At 50.4% G+C, this 18,875-nt stretch overlaps 2 protein-coding genes across 10 annotated transcripts in view; both read right to left on the bottom strand.

Moving 5' to 3' along the window:
- Window positions 1-4,774, bottom strand: part of CMIP (c-Maf inducing protein) — a 264,562-nt gene extending 259,788 nt beyond the window's left edge. The window contains exons 1-2 of one of the 2 annotated variants that reach the window (XM_060131647.1): window positions 4,691-4,774; window positions 3,894-4,267 (exon numbers count right to left, since the gene is read on the bottom strand). The gene's annotated coding sequence lies outside the window, so the exon portion shown is untranslated. Of the gene's footprint in view, window positions 1-3,893; window positions 4,273-4,690 lie in introns of both variants that reach the window. The other variant, XM_060131648.1, reaches the window with a different exon arrangement.
- Window positions 1-18,875, bottom strand: part of GAN (gigaxonin) — a 102,075-nt gene that overhangs the window by 22,553 nt on the left and 60,647 nt on the right. For 2 of the 8 annotated variants that reach the window (XR_009537193.1, XM_060131649.1), the window contains 2 exons: window positions 7,983-8,187; window positions 4,079-4,782 (listed from right to left, as the gene is read on the bottom strand). The exons of 1 other annotated variant lie outside the window; for it this stretch is intronic. Coding sequence is in view for 1 of the 7 variants with exons in the window: in XM_060131649.1 (XP_059987632.1) it covers window positions 4,767-4,782; window positions 7,983-8,187 (221 nt within the window). In the remaining 6 variants the exon portion in view is untranslated. Of the gene's footprint in view, window positions 1-4,078; window positions 4,783-7,982; window positions 8,188-12,695; window positions 13,374-18,875 lie in introns of those variants that run through there. 5 more of the 8 variants (XR_009537192.1, XR_009537196.1, XR_009537195.1 and 2 more) reach the window with 5 other exon arrangements.

The following is an 18,875-nucleotide window of genomic DNA, read 5'->3' as shown; positions in this document are numbered from 1 at the left end:
TTGGGCACCTACTGTATGCCAGGCTCTGAAGCTGACCTGGGCTTCAGTGGTGAAGGGCAAAGCCTTCTGGCTTCCTGGGGGGAGATGGACAAGTTATCAAGGCTCTCAAATTCTGGTGGGTGGGGCCTCGGGGCAGGGAAGGGCATCGCCCCAGCCTGGCGGCATCGGGGTGAGCTTCCTGAAGGAAGAGGAGACACTCCCTCGGTGAAGAGAGGAAGGAACAACGTAGGCCAAGACCCGGAGGGACAGCCTCACCCACTAGCCCCCTGTGCTCCTGGACATGTGTGCTCCTGGACATGTGTGCTCCTGGACATGTGTCCCCAGAACGTGTGTGTGTGGGAGCCACTGGCACTTGGCAGCGGCAGTGGGCAGGAAGGCTAGACGTCCTGTAGTGCGCCCGCCAGTCCCCACGACCGGGATGGGCCCACGTCCCGCGTGACGGTCTGACGTCTCACCAGGCATTCATGTAGGCAAAAACCCCGCTTGAAATGATCTGTGTCTAGAATCTAACTTCATCTTACATATAAATGCAAGTTTTCTTTTCCTGCCCCATTTTAATAGTCACTGGATTTTCCAGGAACGCCACCACCATGTCAGTTGAGGGAAGGTTGTTCTTTGTTTCATTTGGACATTAACCAAGAGCTGGTCACCATTCTGGAAAATCACGTCACCAACGGCCTCACCCACGGGGCACACCTGTGACTGTCTGCACTTGTGGCCGCTGCCTTCCTGGAGATCCTGGTACAGGACAAGCTTCTGATTCCCCACATCGTTTTATGACAAATTACCTTCCTTTTAATCCTCCCGTTTTACGTTATAATGAGGGAATTATATCGCTGTTTTGGAAATCACACATACAGGCAAATTACATACCTATGAACTCAACTTCAGGAAAGAGAGTCACGTTACAAAATATTCGTTTTATAAAAGAAGCATCGGGGGACTTCCCTGGTGGTCCGGTGGTTAAGACTCCGTGCTTCCAATGCAGGGGGCACAGGTTCAACCCCTGGTCGGGGAACTAAGATCCCACACGCCGCGCGGTACAGCCAAAAGTTAAAAAATAAATACATAAAAGAAGCGTCAGGTCTGAATGTTTGCGAGCCCCTGAGTCAGGAGACAGACAGGGAACTGGTTTTATGATGGTGTCCGCCAGGGCTGAGTGGAGGGACCAGCTAGCCTGGGGCACCCACCAAGGGGCATGCAGACCTCAGGAATGAGTCAGTGATGTGGGAATGAGTCAGGATGGGGGATCAGAACCTCGCACCACCCGCTCCAAACAGTGCCCTCAGGCGGAGATTTCAAAAGAACCTTTGCCTGGTACTGACTCATCTGTGTGCTCATAGGTGCGTCCTGGGAGAGGATTGTGATCCCGAGAGCAGCCAACTGCACCCAGTCGCCCCGATTTGGGTGGGCAAGGTGGAGGCTCCTTATGGCAAAGAAGACTTTGAAACTGAATCCACCTGGGATACGGCCAGCCTTTACGGAGGGTGAATGACCCACCAACGAGGGCAGGGAATGTCACATGAGAGACACTTCCAGACCAAATGGCAGGTCACTTCAGAGGACATGATCTAAAGCCCCTGGGTTCACCAAAAGAGGGAGGAATGGACTTTGTATTCGTAAAAAATGTGGTTTCCTTTGGGATAAATGTGCAAATATTTAAAAACTATCAAGACGAGTGTCAAATTTCCAACCTGCCTGGGACCCCCGTGGTTGGATCACGGCTGTCCCTTAGAGGAATGAGGCCAGAGTGCCAGGCATCGGCCAGATGACCAAAGGCCTCGTAAATCACGTCAAGGAGTTGAAACTTAATCCCAAATTTAATGGAAAGCCTTCGGCAGATGCTGACCAGCGAGCAACGTGATCAGGCCTGCGTCTTAGAAAAGTCAGTTTGGCTACAGGGCGGACAATGGGTAGGAGGGTTCAAGACTAGGTGAGGAGTCTCGCAGCATGCTGGGGGAGGGAGGCAGATTGTCTTAGGGGGCAGGAGATGACAGTAGGGGCCGTGTAGCGGGGAGATGAGGCTGGCCCAAGAAATCTCGGGGGTGTGGGCACACAGGTGGTCTGGACTGCCCAGGGGGGAGATGTCAGCGGCCTGGCTTAGCAAATGGGCATGTGCAACCCTTCTGTAGCCCATGCCCTGGGCAGGCACTGCTCACGCAATCCTCCCAGCAAACCTCTATGGCAGGTCCATTGTGATCATTTCCATCTGACACGACATCATTTCCATATGACATGACCGTGTCATTTTTACAGACAAGGAAACAGAAACAGAGAGCTTAAGCCCTTGCCTTGGTCATCTCAGTGGGACCTCATTCTCAGAGATTCCAGGGCTCTTTCGGAGGCAGACTGCCAGGTCTCGTGACTGATTTGTGCTAAGGAAGAATGCGTGTCTGCGTGGACTGGCCAGGGTCTCCTCAACCTCATTCAGGAACAAAGAACTCAGGTTCTTCTGTCCAGGCAACGGCCCCTAACTCAAACCAGCTCATGCTGGGAAGGTAGCCCTGCAGAGTTGCCTCGCTGAGAAATGGGTGGTAGAGTGTTCCTGGTGGGCAGCCGAGCTGGGTGGGTGCCGCCAAGAGCCTCTTGTCTGAGTGGACACAGCTGCCCCACGCAGGGAACGAACCAAACCCTCCTCCCGCCTCCCAAGGTCACAGGCAGCGCTGATCAGGGCCAGTAAGGGTGCAGGACGCCCCTCCCTTCCTGCTTCTCCACCATCACCGGCGAGAGTCACTTAAGCCCTGTCCAGAGTCCAGCGGTCTTTCTGCAGAAGACCTGGCGGGGTACCGGCTGGAGGCCAAAGCGCAGAACCTCCCCCTTCCCCCACCTCCACGCCTCCCTGGGCGACCGCGAGAGCAGGAGACGCCGGCCCTGTGGGTTTGGGGCGCCCTCTGCTGGACATTTTCCACTGTCCGCCGTGTGATGCCGGCACCTGCGTCTGGACTGGATATTTGAGGGTTTGCGGCAGGCGGGGACACGAGGCATGTGGGGAGAGGATCTTCTTTCTCCTCAAGCTGGGAAGGGGAGGCAGTCACAGGGGTAAGATGGCCGGTCCCCAGCCGATGGGAAAGAATACGCAGGGCAGATCAGCCTACGTTTTTCATTTCAATTTTTGTGTCCCCATCAATAGCGATCTGCCCTGCTGGGACCCCCACTCCATCCCTCCCACAGGCCGTCTCTGATCGCTTACCTTATTTACGAGTCACAGTAGCCCTCGATAATCACAGTACTAAAATCATTTTAATGAATATCACTGCTACTACTACTTAATTTATTGGATATTATTTATTAGCTATTGGATTCACAATAGCCCATGATAACAGTATTAAAATTACTTTAGTGGATATAATTATTCCTACTTATTTATTAGATATTATTTGAACGGCTATGCCAAATATTCTTACTTATCTGTGGGTATTTTATTCAATATTATTTGTTGGATTTGGAAATTTATTAGATACAGGATATTACTTACTGTATATCAGATATTGCTTATTGGATACTGGATTCACAGTAGCTCATAATTATGGTATTAAATTCATTTTTAATGGCTAGAACCGCTCCTCCTATTTATTTACTGGATATCTGATTGGATATTATTTGAATGGACAAAACTGACAGAACTCAGTTATGTGTCCAAGTCTCATTACCTCGTTTAATCCTCACTTCTATTATCAAGCCCATTTTTCAGATGAGAAAACTGAGGTCCCCAAAGATTAAGCCCCATGCCCAAATCACAGGCCAGCACTCTCCCACCTTCGCCTTGCGGGCCCCTCCCGCTGAGCCAGACAGCTTGCACACACACACACACACACACACCCCGTCCCCCCACCCAGCCCCAAGGCGGTGGGAAAGTTCTAACTGGGCTCTGACTAGCGCAGGGAGCCACTTACCTTCCGCCACCCGCTGGTGCAGCTCTGTCTGGTAGCTCCTTACTTGAGAAGCGGCGGAGGCGAGGGCCCGGCCTGACACATGCGCACGGGAGTTCCCGCAGCGCCTTCTGCGCTGGGGGTGGGACTTGGGGATTCCCATCACCCCTCCCTGCGTGCAAGTGAAGGAGGCTTTGTCCGAAACCATCTGTGTGATCAGGAATGTTGATTAAAGAAAGGTCATCTCTTGGCCGGGGAAGAACAGCCTCTTCCAACAACATTCTTTCAAAACAAATCCATCTCAGCTCTGTGGGGTGTGCGTCCCAGGGTGCTGGTGCTTCGCGAAGATCCCAGCACGTCCTAAGGGGCCCCTTCAGGTTTTCTTTCTGGAGACACGCCTGAGCTAGACATTGGGCGGTGGGGGAGGAAGGACGGATGCAGAATTAGCCCTCACCGAACACCCTCAACCAGGTTTTCCAGGCCCCGTGCAGGGTGTTTTCATTGGCTATCTCACCAGCTCATTACCCGTGGGGAGACTGAGGCACAGAAATGTTAAATGACTTCCTTGCCCAGGGTCACCCAGCTGGGGCATGACAGGCCTAGGATTTGAACTCAGACCTTTCCCACTCCAAAATACCCACGATTTCCCCATTAAAGTGACATTTGTATTTGGCCTGTGGCCTGCTTTGACTTCCAGATCTTGTTCTCCTCCACGTTTGCCCAAGGCCAGTCCTATCCTGTCTGGCAGCAATACGCAGTGTTTAAGTGCACGGGCTCGGGGATCAGCCCACCTGGGATTTAATCCTGAGCCCACTACTCACCTGCACCAGGTAAATGCCTTCATCACTCTGGGCCTCAGTTTCCTCATCTGTAGAAGAGGGATAGTGATAGCAGTACCTACCTCCGAAGGATCCTGTGAAGAGTAAATGAGTTAATATTTACATATGTGAAATTCTTAGAGTCTGGTACAAGATAAATGCTCAACAAATATGGGCTTTTAATCACTGATGTAGTTGCTCTCAGCACTGGTTGCGAATCAACCCAGGAGCTTTAGAAAAATGCCAACATGTGGGTCCCACCCCAGAGATTCTGATTTAATTGGTCTCAGGTGGAGGGAGGCCAAGTGTAGGTGTCAGAGCTCCCCACGTGATGCCAATGCTAAAAGGTGAGATGAAAAAAAAAAAAAAAAAGGTGAGATGCACCAGGCCAGAGTCTCCACGGCAGGGCTGGTGTCCTGGGCACCCGGGATAGTGGGCGGCACCCAGCAGGTGTCAGGAAATGCTGGAGGGCTACTCAGATGCCCTGTAGGTCTATGTCACTCTATTCAACATCAAGATCACGAGTTTGGATCTCATCTCCCATCACTTAGGAGGGAGGTCACCCACTCAGACGCAGGTCATCACCCCTGAAATAAAGACAAGCTCTGTCCCATCCTGAAAGTCCCTAATCCAAACATGAAATCATCCCAACTCTGCTTCTGCCAAGGGCTGTGCAAGTTCCGCCTGGACTACGCCAAGTCCCCGGAATTTCCGAGAAGGGACTCGCCCCGTTTCTTTCTAAGTCACCTGCTGCTGGCCCCTGGCTTCCCTGGAATGTGCCAGGAGGAGAAATTCAGGTCCAGTGAAGATGTTGGGGCAGGCGGAGGGCTCTGAGCTCCGGCCCACCCCTTCCAAGTCACCCAGATCCCTCTCCAGCCGAGGAGGTTGATACACGTTGACTTTATACCATTTTACAAATGACTTCCACTCTCTGGGTCTTTGTTTCTTTGTCTGAAAATACTTTGTAGGTTTCAGTGAGGATTCAAATGATTGAAGACATTAAGTGGTGGTTATTTATTTATTTTATTTTTATAAATTTATTTATTTTTGGCTGTGTTGGGTCTTGGTTGCTGTGTGCGGGCTTTCCCTAGTTGTGGCGAGCGGGGGCTACTCTTCGTTGCGGTGCGCAGGCTTCTCATTGCGGTAGCTTCTCCTGTTGTGGAGCATGGGCTCTACGCCTGTGGGCTTCAGTAGTTACGGTGCGCAGGCTCAGTAGTTGTGGCTCGCGGGCTCTAGGTGCGCGGGCTTCAGTAGTTGTGGCACGTGGGCTCAGTAGTTGTGGCGCACGGGCTTAGTTGCTCTGCAGCACGTGGGATCTTCCCGGACCAGGGATTGAACCTGTGTCCCCTGCATTGGCAGGCGGATTCTCAACCACTGCACCACCAGGGAAGCCCCTTAAGTAGTGGTTATAATACAACAGTCACACCCGTTGTGACAGGGGTGGCCCAGGCGCATCACATGATGAGGGGCAGCTGGCCATGCTGAGTGGGGAGAGGGCTGCAGGGGTTCAAGGCCCAGGTATGGCCCTTAGAGGAGGGGTCAGAGGCTGGCAGAGAGCAGACAGAGAAAAGTGCAGTTGGCACCAAAGTCAGACCCATCCCCTGCTCCATAAAATGTTCCTAACTGGGACCTGATTGCAGACAGAGAACACACTCAGGGACCACCATGGGTTCTGTTTGCAGCTCTGGAGCCAAGCATCCTCATCTCTGCTCTTCTGTCCCCAGCTGCAGATCCCAAGCATGGGGACCAAGCCAGAAAATGCCACCCACCCAAGATGGCGTTTCCCCCCAGAGACATCAAGGGACCCACATTTCCAGAGTTCCTCCAAGCACAGAGCAATATGCCTACACAGGCATGACGTGCATCTTGGGTAAGCCTCCCGGCAGCCTTTCAAGGAGATGCCAGCCTCTGCTCTCTGCTTTGAAGGCAACTGTGGCTGGGAGGGGTTACCTGCTCCAGAATCCACACCCCAATGTGCTCAAGTGTGAAGCCACACCTTTTCTACTCTGTTTGCATGCTGGAATCAGATGTAGCTGAAGTATCAGCCAGGGGTCTAAGGGACCTCCCTACATTATCTGGTTAAAATTATATGAAGGAAGATGCACAAGTCTAAGACGCACAAGTCTAAGTCACGTTCCCTCATGGGGGGACAGGTCACTCTCATCTCCAGCTTGATGTCTTGTGACAAGGGGGTGGCCTCCCAAGTCTTTGTTGGCTTAAACATTCATTTATTCATTCTTTGAGCAAATACTTATTGAGCACCTCCTGGCCATGATATGAAGCACTACAGACCCGACAGGGAACAAGACAGACAAGGTCCCTGGGCTGACAGAGCCGGCATTCCAGGGTGTGGGGGGAGCCAGGTGAGCAAGGAAGAGACAAAAAAGTAAACAAACAACAATGATGAAAGACTGTAATAAGGGCTATGTATCGGTTCTGTGTTGCTGCCTAACAAACACTCCTAGACATACGGCTTAGACAACCATCATTTATTTCCTCCCAATTCTGCAATTTAGGCCAGACTCAGCTGGGCAGTTCTTCTGCTGGTCTTGCCTGAGGTCACTGGTAGCCTCAGCTGTTATTGGGTGGCTTGACCGGGGGTGGGGTGGCTGGAGGGTTTCAGCTGGCCTCACCAGTGTCTTCTCTCTCTCCATGTAGTCTCTCGTTATCCAACAGTGTACCTGATGGCTTCCTCACATGGTGGCCAGAGGGTTTCAAGAGGGCAAAGGCAGAGCTGCAAGGCCATTTGGGGCCCAGGCTTTGGAACCAGTGCTACGTCACTTCTGCCGCTTTCTATTGGCAAAGCGAGTCTGCAGACCAGCCCAGATTCAGGAGATGGGAAAATTAACTCCCCTTTCTTTGTGGGAGCAGCTGCAAAATGATATGGCCATGTTTTTCAATTTACTCCAGGCTAGGAGAGGCATACCAGGTGCTGAGGTAGGGCAGAAGTCAGAAATGAGGCCCATAGACATATGTGCTTGGTCTCAACAGTGTTACACTTTAAAAAAAAATATCAAATTAACTTTAAATGCAGAAACCAGAGCATTTCGTGCAAAACTCCAGATTGTCCAGCTTCTGTCCAAAACAGAAGTTCTGGCAACACCTGGCCAGCATCCCCACATGGCAGCAGACTACTTGCTGAGCCGTGGCTGCCACCACCAGATGGGTATCAAAGTTCTCACCTCTCTCTGCTGATTTCTGACCCTGAGGCTGAGCGTCTGTGGCCAGTTAGGACTCTTCAGCTACTGTGGTTCTGACGGTAGAGCTGAGGAGGAAAGTGAAACATTGCTCCTACCTGTGGAAAAAACAGTAGACCGAGAAGAGCCCAGGTTTGGTTATTTGTATTGTGTATGTCATTTGTATTTGCAGAGAATCAGCAGTTGGTTCTTTACACCTCTGCTTCACTTTTAGACCCTTCTGGCATCTTCCACCCTTCTGATACAGAGTTGGAGGAGAGGAGCAGGGAAGTTCTCCATAAAGACAAGCCATTGATGCTGTACCTGAAGGATGAGAAGCCAGGATGAGTGAAGGGAGGGGGCACAGCATATGCCAATGCCCTGTGGTCACAGAGGGCCCCTGGGGCTGAAGGGTGAGGTGTCAAGTGGCACAGAATGAAGCTGGAGCCGTGGGCAGGGGCCCCCTGGCAGTGGTTCAGAGGCCACGGCATGGTCGGGTTTCATTCTCAAGGCAGTGGGACAGCAGCAAAGGGCTTTTACGCTGGGGAGTAACATGGTGGGATTTCCAGAGACTGAGAGAGCAGATGGGAGGGGGCTAGGATTTGGGGGATGGGTTTTTATAGAAGTTGAGCGGGATTGGCAGAGAGCACTGGTGAAGACAAGAGGGTCCGTCTGGCAAGACGCCTGTCTGTCTGAAGGAAGCCTGGGTAAAGAGAGGCCTCCAGTGACTCAGGTGGCCCAGGGCCTTCTGCTGTAGCCTCTGTAGGGTAGGAAGTTTGAGTGGCTCAGACCTTGAGGAGTCGGACTGGCAAACTCTGGCCAGCGAAAGCCTTGGCCAACTCTGGAAGCAGATGCATCGTTTCCAAGATGGAAAGAAATCTGGGAGATGGGTGGGTCCCAGCTCTGGCTGAACATTAGAGTCACCTGGGTCCTATTCCTGGGCCCCCCCAGACTAATCAAGGCTGAACTCCTGGAGGGTGGGGTTGTATGAGTTTCCTACGGCTGCTGTAACAGACCACCACGAACTGAATGGCTTCCAACAACACACATTTATTATCTCGCAGTTCTGGAGGTCAGAAGTCCAACGCTGGTCTCACTGAGCTCAAATCAAGGTATCACAGGACCGTCTTCCCTCTGGAGGCTCCAGGGCAGAATCGGTTTCCTTCCTTTTTCCGACGTTCTAGAGGCCGCCCACATTCCTTGGCCTGGGGCCCTGCGTCACTCTAACCTCTGCTTCTGTTGTCACCTCTTCTCTTTGGTCCTCCTGCCTCCCTATTATAAGAACCCCTGTCATGACACGGGGCCCACCTGGATAGCCCAGGATCATCTCCCAGCTCAAACCCTTAACTCAGTCACATCTGCAAAGTCCCTTTTGCCACATCAGGTCACAGATTCTCTGGTTCAGGGATTAGGACATCGATGTATCTGGGGGCCGGGGGAGCATCGTTCCGTTAACCACAGGAGTTAAGGTATCGCAGGGTTTTTTCTGCAGAGAACGCTGAGAGGGAGGGCCCTGAGCACAGCTGGCTCTGCTGGCCATGTCTCCAGGCTGGGTGCTGTGTGGACCCATCAGCGTGGGGACTGTGCTAGTGCCAGTCTCCCTGTGTTCTGCCTGCTGACAAAAAGAGACAGCATAAAGGCGAAAGGACAGTTGTAGGAAGAACCTGGGCATGGGTATCAGATAGACCTGGGTCCAAATGCCAGTTCTGCCTCAGACCAGCCACATGACTTGGAGCAAGTGACTCAAATGGCTTGTGACGTTCCTGTCTGTTAGGGGAGGGTCACAATGATCTCTTAGGAATGCTGTGAGGATAACCGGCTCACCACTGTATGGTAGGTGTCCGATGGGTGCTGTCCCCCCAGAGTCCCTGGGCAGCTTAAAGGATGGGGGGAAGGCAGCTAAGGGGCACCGACACCCCAGGCAGGTGATACCCCTCTTCCTCCCAGCTGCAGTGGGGAAACACAGCAGTGGCAGTGATGGAGAATCTGGCCAGGCTGGAATTGTTAGTCAGTTTCCCCTTTCCTGGTCATAGCTGATAAGTATATCCTGCTGGATAAAAATACATCCACCCTTACGGTAAGATTCCCAGGCTGGGAATTCTCCGAGCACCCCGCCTCCAGCCTGGGGGAGCGCAAGTTGCCTTTCCCTGCAAACATTTTAGGAGTGGCTATGGTTCCTGGGCGAGGGGTCCGGCAGCCGTGCCACACTCTGAGGCGGGGAGGAGGCTGCTGCTACCGCTGGGGAAGCAGCGGGCCAGGCTGGGCCGTAGTGCAGGGCACCCTGTTAGTAAGTGGCAGTGCCGACGGAGCCTAGAGGCAAGAGCCCTGTGACCAGCACAGGGCCTTGCCGTGCGCCGGCCGGGGCTTGGTGCCACGTGGTAGCCCCTTCAGCTCGCACTATGTCCCCAGGATGGTCCCGTTGTCCCTGAGGCACAGGGGGTAAGGAACTACCCCAAGGAAGCAGTGGTGGTGGAGACCGGATTTGAACTCAGCCGTCTGGTATTTAACAGGTAGACTGGCTCCTGCTGAATCGAATTCAGAAAAGCTGTTCGGATTTTCAGTTTCCTGATGGTGAGGAAGAGGTCTGTGGATCACCCCAGACGCCAGCTGACACACACACAGGTGGCAGACCTCGCACACCAGACACGTGGCACTCCCGCCCGGGGCCGTCTACAGTGCACAGCACTGGGGGTAGGAAACTGGATTCCCATTTCCTCAACCTTGCCAACGACCCAGCAGCTAGTGTTGATCACTTTTCTGATTTGTTCCCTATACTTGATCCCTCATCCTTTTATTTGAGGCTAACTTCACATAACACAAACCATTTGAAAGTGTGCAATTCGGTGGCATTCAGTACTTTTCACGACGTCGTGCAAGCACTTCTTTTTCCAAAACGTGTTCTTCACCTGAAGGGAATCCCCAGGCCCATGAGCAGTTGCTCCCCGTTCCTCTCTCCCTCCAGGCCTGGCAACCATGAATCTACTTTTGGTCTCTAGGGATCTGTCTTTTCTGGACATTTTGTATAAATGGAATCATAGAATACATGGTGTTTTGTGACTGGCTTCTTTCACCTGGCGTGCTTTCAAGGTTCATTCATGTTGGAGCATGTATCAGTGCTTCGCTCCTTTTTATGGCTGTATAGTATTCCACTGGATGAACAGGCCACATGGTGTGTATCCATTCATCTCTTGGTGGACATGTGGGTTGTCTCCACCTATCGGCTAATGTGAGCAGTGCTGCTGTGAACATTGGTTTGAGCCCCTGTCTTCATCTTTCCTGGGTATATATGCCTGAGAGTGGAAATGCTGGGTCACATGGTAACTCTCTTCAACTTGCTGAGGAAACGCCAAATGGCCCCCCATAGCGGTTGCACCGTTTTCCATTCCCACCAGCAGTACACGAGGGTTCCAATTTCTCTACATCCTCAGCAACACTCGCTATTTTCTGTAGCTGTTGTTTCATGATAGCCATCCTAGTGTGTGCGAACTGCTTATCCTTCACTGTGAAAGTGGAGCTGAGATACCACACAGCCCCACCTCCACAGATCCAGCTGAGAAAGTGGATTCCCAAGGTCATCCTAGAACTCAAACCCTCTGCAGCCCCGGGGGCGACTTTATTAGCAGGGAATGCGTTGCACGCAGACAGAGATCCTTGGGTGAAAATGGACTGGGGCCAGGCGAGGCCACTGACACAGCTCTTGGAAAAAATTCGTGGGGACAAAGAGGATCATGCCCTACTCACACCGAAATTTCAGAAGCTACTCCAAAACCTAACAGGCAGTGAACATGAATTAACTCAAGTTCTCCAGAAAGCTACAGGTTTCTTTTACAACAAAACACCACCACACACACACACACACACACACACACACACACACACACACACACACACACACACACACACACACCCTCACTCAAAGTTGGTTTTTGTTTTTGTTTTTGAATTAATTAATTTATTTATTTTTGGCCACATTGGGCCTTCGTTGCTGTGTGCAGGCTTTCTCTAGTTGCGGCGAGCGGAGGCTACTCTTCGTTGCGGTGCACAGGCTTCTCATTGTGGTGGCTTCTCTTGTTGTGGAGCACCAGCTCTAGGCTTGCGGGCTCAGTAGTTGTGGCACTCAGGCTCAGTAGTTGTGGCTTGCGGGCTCTAGAGCGCAGGCTCAGTAGTTGGGGCGCACGGACTTAGCTGCGCCGCGGCATGTGGGATCTTCCCGGACCAGGCCTTGAACCTGTGTCCCCAGCACTGGCAGGCAGATTCTTAACCACTGTGCCACCAGTGAAGTCCGGTCTCAGTTTTTTAAAAAAATACCTTGGCTCTCATCAGCTTCTATTCCAGCTGAAAAAATGGTGGCGGCACCAGCAACAAACCTCCTATTTCAGCTCCCATCGAGAAAGTCTTCCCTGACTGACCCCTTTGGCCACAAAACTGTTTGATTTTCCATCCTTGGCCATTGGGCAAACACATGAGCAGCTTTCAAGAAGGTCTGTCCCCTTTCCAGAGAGACAGGCTGTTGGTCTGCCTGGCCTTGAATCCAGCTCTGCCCTCCCACCACCAAGCCTGAGTTTTGGCCAAGTGATAACTTCTACGGGCCTCAGTTTTCTCTGCTGTAAAATGGGTTGCTGTGAGGATGAAGTGAGTTAACACATGAGGTGCTTAAAGCAGTCCCTGGCGCACAGTGGGTCAAGACAAGATACGTGTCACTCTCTGAAGCCAGCAACAGTATCAGGAAGGTGACACGGTCAACGCCCATTGTCCCATCTCCACCTGCATCAAAACTGACAAAGCGCCCCTCCCCCACCACCTACAACAGGCAATCTGGGGTCTATTCTTCCAGAACTGGGTTCCTTTGCAGGGCAGGCTTTGAGCAGACTGACATCTCAGGTACTGTAGACATAAAAGGGAACCGGCAATGATCTGGTCCAGGGTTTTATATAACAAGGAACTATGTTCTTGCCCTCCAGACAAGGAAATCCAGTGACCTAAGTCTCATTTTATAGATAAGAAATGGAGGCTCTGGGAGGGCAGAGACTGCTAAGGTTTCCCAAGGGTGAATGGGTACAGCCAGGACCCCTCGGAGCTGCTGGTGGAGGCCTGGGCATCGCAGGGTCGGGCTTCAGGCTCCGACAGCTCCGACTACACCCTTCCGCAGCCAGCCAACTTGGGCACTGGTTTCTGGCCAAGTCTTTGTTTAAAGAAAGGGTTCCACAGCAACCTTCCCACCCCCCTCAAAGATAAAAAGGCTGGCAGACCGCTGGACCATAGAACCTTCTCGCTATTACGGAAGGTGGAAAGAATTTAAGACCAACTTCCAGAACTACCTGACGCTATGCTGTACGACTGAAGAGGAATATTCCATTTCTTCTTCTTTCCAGGTGACCTCAGGAGTGATTCTGGCCGACTTCATGTACGTAACCTTGACATTACTGGGAGGGTCTCTCTTTGCCCCGTGTCTTCGGTGGAGATCTGCCTGTGACATTTTTCAGGACCCCTGGTCTTTGTAGCTTTGTAGTCTGTGGGCATGAGAGCAAGAAGAAATTACAGAGAATTCTGTTTGTCAGAGACAGAATTCTCCAACGTATAATTAGACCGTTGAGGTCAGGATCCTCTATTCCTCGTAAGTCTAATTTCATTCTCTCTTCCAAGGAAAGTAAATTTGAAACTGTCTTTTGGGGAAGTCAGAATGGGGACTTATTCTGATAAGGGATGGAAGACACCAAGGCAATGACTGTGGAGTGTGGTGAAGGAGTGTATCTTACACTGTGAGCCAGGATCCAGGGAGCTGATACCCAAACCGTTTAAGATGTGGTGTAAAAAACAGAATTTTCCATTCAGAAGTCAAGCCAAGCTGTATCGACAACGCTAACTTAGTGGGAACCACTGTAAAAATCAGAACCAATTACAATGCGTTCCCCATCAAATTGTTTTATTAGGTTAATTAAACAGCTTAAAGACGATTCGTTTGTTCGGTACCCTTCTAGAAAATATTTCAAGTTTTAAATGAACTTCCAGTACATAAAACAAAATTACTTTACCATAGACAAATTTCAGATCAAAATACAACACTCTGTTTCTGTTTTCTTACAGTTATAAAATCCAGTCAATACAAACTACATAAAAAAGATAAAACACTTTCACTGATCCTTGGTACAAGAGAACAGCACGAACGCAGTTATGTTCCCAAAGCACAAATCCTGTGCTCGTGAAACGGGGTGACCCCGTAGTTACCCCACAATAAACCAAGCTTGTAAACAAAGTGCGTGCTACTTAATTTTAAGAAAGTTAACATAGCCTGTTTGCATCAGTATTACTTGTAAACCATAAAGCAACTTTGTAAGAAAGGTCACTAATTCAAAATTACTTCAACTTCACTAAAATTTCGTACCAGCAACAGAATAGAAAACTACTCCACAGAAGAAACGAATACGCTTGTACCACAGGATGTTTGAGACGTGACGTTTCAATGAAATCACATTAGCACAATTTCTCTGCTATCCTACTGAATTCGGGGAGGATAACTCTACAAGTTGCAACTTCCCAGTACTTGAAATATTTTGAACTTTCCATAGCATGTCTTTTGTCTAGCTTATGTCTATTTCATTGCAAATCTGTTTTTTTTCAGTAGTAGGTCTTTCTTTAAAGATCGAGATACCTCATCTGAACACATGTAACCTCATCGGAATACACGTCTAAGTAGACTGCTCAACTTGGAATCTTACCAGATAATAAAAGCTGCAGGATTTAAATTAAAAACTCTTCTGTATGTACCACGTCAGAAAATATAGATATGTTAATTAAACAAAGACTTGCGTTTAAGAGGATGAGTTTTGATACGGTATTTTGGGAATCTGGTATTCATGGACTTTGCTTTATGGTATTAAAAGCATTGAACATGACAAAACAAGAGTGTGCTGAAAACTGGTTCTTGACAAGGGCGACTGTCACATATGGCAGCTGGTGCCGCCCAGGCAACCAGGCAACAGGAGTGTCGCTGGTTGTTCTGCCGGACCAGGGCCCACTGTGAAGATCAGCCCTGAGTCTGGGAAAGTCAAACTGAATTTATGGCCCTGTTTCAAGGAGTTCCCTTGGTAGTCTTCTCTCACAGCGGAAGACTGGGATCGGTGAGAGAAAACCAACGAATGAATCTACACGTTTTAGAATGAGTGATGGATGGACCCCATTCACAGACAGGTACGAGCGTCTCTGTCACCAGGAACATACAGTGTGAAAATGAAGTCTGCCAGAGCCTGTACTTCTACAATAGTTTCTGATGAGGATGGGAGGGAAGGGGTGGAGGAGGGAGGTGCTTTTGTTAAATCCACTGATCACTCCAAGCTCTGCTGATGCAATTGCAGAACGGGCCGCGACAGGTGTTCAAAATGTTCTGCCGAAAACACGATTATTTTTTCATGGTCGTCACGGTTCACAAGTGGTATGATCGAACACAAAACAAGTACCGCTATGTCACTGGCGACTTGAAGGGGTACAGGAATGAGGAACCAAACAGAGGCTGTGTCACAGATGCGTCAAAATGAAAAGAATCCCATCAGCAGAAAAAGCCACTGATATTTAATGAAGCAAGTGTTGCTAAAGCGCCTGTGCTTTTCTCAACTAAAGGCCACTGGAGACATTTCCCATCATAAAATCATCTACCCCATGCAACCTGGCTGATTTGTTTGCACGCAGAACTTAAATTTTGAGGTCCCCTATAGGAAAACAATGCTGTAAACCCACCGACACTGAAGGTTTGTTTTTAAGCTGATGATACATACCCTTTTGCCCCACGTACCAGATCCTACGTAATTTTATACAAAGCATAGAGTCCAATTCAGTGAGCATATGCTTAGATTAACAAGAATACATTTACTTTCTAGAGTTTTTTCTGAAGCAAAAATTCCTTTTGAAAAAAATACATAAAGATGGTCTCTCTCTTACTGTAAATGAGGAATTCTAATTTCCGATCCTAGTCACAATTTGGAGTGCAGTGTGTTTTTAATCAGAGCTAAATAAGAGGAAAGGAAGAGGTGGAGCCCGCACGGCGCCTGGCAGCTGGGTGCTGATGTGGTATGTCTGGCATCTGGGGCCCCTGCTTCTGGCTCAGAGAGGAGCCCTAAGAACCTCCGGGGCAGGTGTGGAAGGTGAGGCCGCCTGGGGCCCTGGGGAGGCTGTTCCAGTCTAGCTGCTTAAGGAGCCGCAGAGATGCACCTCCCAGGCCTGGGGTGGGAGGCTCTGGGCCCCGGGTTCTCACATGGGAGGAGCAGAGCAGTGCAGACTCTGGGAGCTGCCCGGCCTGGGCCACCGCTCTGGCTCTCTGGCGGCGGAAAGTGCTGGTCACAGAGGCCAGGTGAGGGATCCTGGAAGAATGCTTTTTCAACACGTGTTTTAGGCTAAATGTCTGGGGAACTAGAAGAGCGCCCCCCACTCTTTTGGCTACATAATTCAAGCAGTTAAAAAACCAGACTGGGAGAGGCCACGGGATGAGAACAGAGGGCAGGCGAGGATGCGATTGCCAAGAAAAGTAGGTAAATAAGCGTACACTGCAGAACGCAACCGAAATACCTCCCCCATCTTGACTAAAGTTCCTCAACCGCCCAGAAGGAGTGCCAACTGCAGGAAGGGCCCATGTCCTCGGAGATCCCGCCCACAGCCTGTGCAGGCGCAAGGGGACACGGGACGAAAGTGGGCGCTGGCTCACACAGGGGGTTGGCAGTGAGCGGAGACAGCCGAGGGGATGCGCGGAGACAGCCGAGGGGATGCGCGGAGACAGCCGAGGGGATGCGCAGAAGGCACACGCCCGGAAAACAACGCGGACAGCTCCCTCCCCCGGACCTGGACTTGGACCTGGACTTGACTGCCTGTCCCAGCCTCTGCTCAGTCCCTGGGCTTTGGGGCAGGTGGGGTCGGGAGGAGACACAGAGGGGGAGTGGCGCCCCTGCAGCCCCGTCAACTGGGAGGAAGACGGCAGGGGCTTTCACAGAAGAGGTAGGGACAGAACCCGAGAGGAAGCAGGTCCTCTGGAAACGCTTCTCCAGGGATGACAAAGTAACCCATCAGCGAGGTGCCCATTCCTGGAGCTGGGAGGGGCTGGAAGAGGTCAGCCAACCCAACTCCCCCCAGTACACGGTCCCCTCGATGGCTTCCCAGGCCCTGCTTAAGAGTCCGATTTTTACTTACCAGCTTTCTTAAGCCTGCAGAGGCACTAAGGGATTTAGAACAAAGAGTATACAAACAGCAACAATCACTGTCTAGTTAACATGGCTTTAGGGAAATCGCTAGAAGTACGTCTATTTCTGAAGGTTCAGCTGAAGCTGGCTGTAGCCGTGGGCCAGTGGCTGCAATCAGGAGGCGGTGAGCGAACAGAGAGGACGGAGGGGAGGGAGGCGGGGAGAGAGCACACGTCAGGAGGAACAGAGGCCCTTCTCCTCAAAAACAATGTGAAAGCTAAAATACAAACGTTATCCCCCCCCCAACTTTTTTTACTAAACTGTTCACAGAACCTCATCTGCAAGAAGCTTTGGAGCCTGTGACAACATCCTGTCACCGTGCAAGACCCCCATGGTTGACACTGTCACACCCACTAGTCACAGTTGCACGGGGCACCCTTGGGGTGATTCTCAGAGCTGAGTGCTCAGAACCACAGGAGGCACCCATTTCATCACGAGGCAATTCTAGAAAGTTCTAAGAGCGACAGAAACATTCTGCCTCTACCGTTTCTGCCTCTCGGCTTGAGCAAGGCGCTCTGGGGCACGCACATCTGCTCCTTCTAAAGCCCCCCCAGCAGGCCAGAGCCTGGGGCCTCCAGAGAGCCCACCACCCCAGCTATCATCCTCCAGGTGGCCTCCCAGGTGCTGGTGCCCAGAGTCGGCAGCTCAGTGCGGTTCCCAGGGCCCATCAATGCAGCATGTGGATGGAACAGACTTCCTCCTCGGGCTACCAGCCCCCAACACAGACAAGGGCACTATTTTTTTAAACAGTTGGCTTATGTTCAAATTATCAATGATTCCCCCCCCCACCCGCCACACACAATTTTTTCTTTCCCTTTCAATTGGGAACTATCTTCTCTGAACCTAGACATAAGACTATATTTAGCCATGTTATTAGACTGTAAAAAAAGCACTGCAGACCCTAACACCCAACACTTTCCTCTGCCGTCTATAGTTTTATACAAGTTAGTAGTGAAAACGTTAAAAACGCATACTGCTAGATCACCCCCATCCGTGCTGACACAAGGGCCCGTTCCTATCAACACTGCCTGGGTATTTCTCAGCCCTTTTAAACCTATTTCTACTCCCTTTTCTCAATCACAAAAATATCAAGAATGACTTTATCAAATGCCTTATTGAAGTCAAGATAAGCTGGGTATGTCACGTACCACTAAATTCACCAGGCTGTAATCTGAACTGGAAAGGAAGTGATTTTATAAAAGGATTAAGTAGCTCACTTTTGGTATCACTTTGTGAAATAACCCTTCTTTACCTGAAGGTACAGAAGTTCTACACACACACACACACACACGTAACACAAAGTTTCTTTGTTTGTTTTTAGGTTCCACATAACATCCAAGTTCAGAAAGCATAGTTCAGGTATACTGATCTCAAACAGAGATCTAGAAAACATCCAGTTTATTGGACTAATATAGACTACTACCTTTAATATTTTAGGGAAAAAAGAAAAATTCAACTTCAGAAAAGAGTTTTAAATATTACTAGAGTACTTCATTAGGCAAACCCTGAAATAAGGGATATTTATAACCACTCTAAATATTCTAAACACATATTTTGGGGTGTTTCCGCTGTCTAGAGTTACCTTGAATTGAGGTCTTAGAGAAGTAGGAGGAGAACGGTGTCATGGATCCAGAAAATAATTTTGGAAGTGCAAATATGCATTTACTCGTGTATTGTGGTGGCAGACGTGAGAATGAAGAAAGCACTAAGGGTGGGGACACTCAGCGAAGGGCGAGAGCTAAGACCATGAGTGACTAGAGGCTGAGTCGGGTGGCAATGGCAGCTGAGATC

The sequence above is a fragment of the Lagenorhynchus albirostris genome, chromosome 19 (assembly GCF_949774975.1).
Source record: "Lagenorhynchus albirostris chromosome 19, mLagAlb1.1, whole genome shotgun sequence".
In the NCBI taxonomy this organism is placed as follows: domain Eukaryota; kingdom Metazoa; phylum Chordata; class Mammalia; order Artiodactyla; family Delphinidae; genus Lagenorhynchus; species Lagenorhynchus albirostris.
The sequence above is the reverse complement of the archived record's forward strand: the minus strand, read 5'-3'. Positions and strand labels throughout refer to the sequence as shown.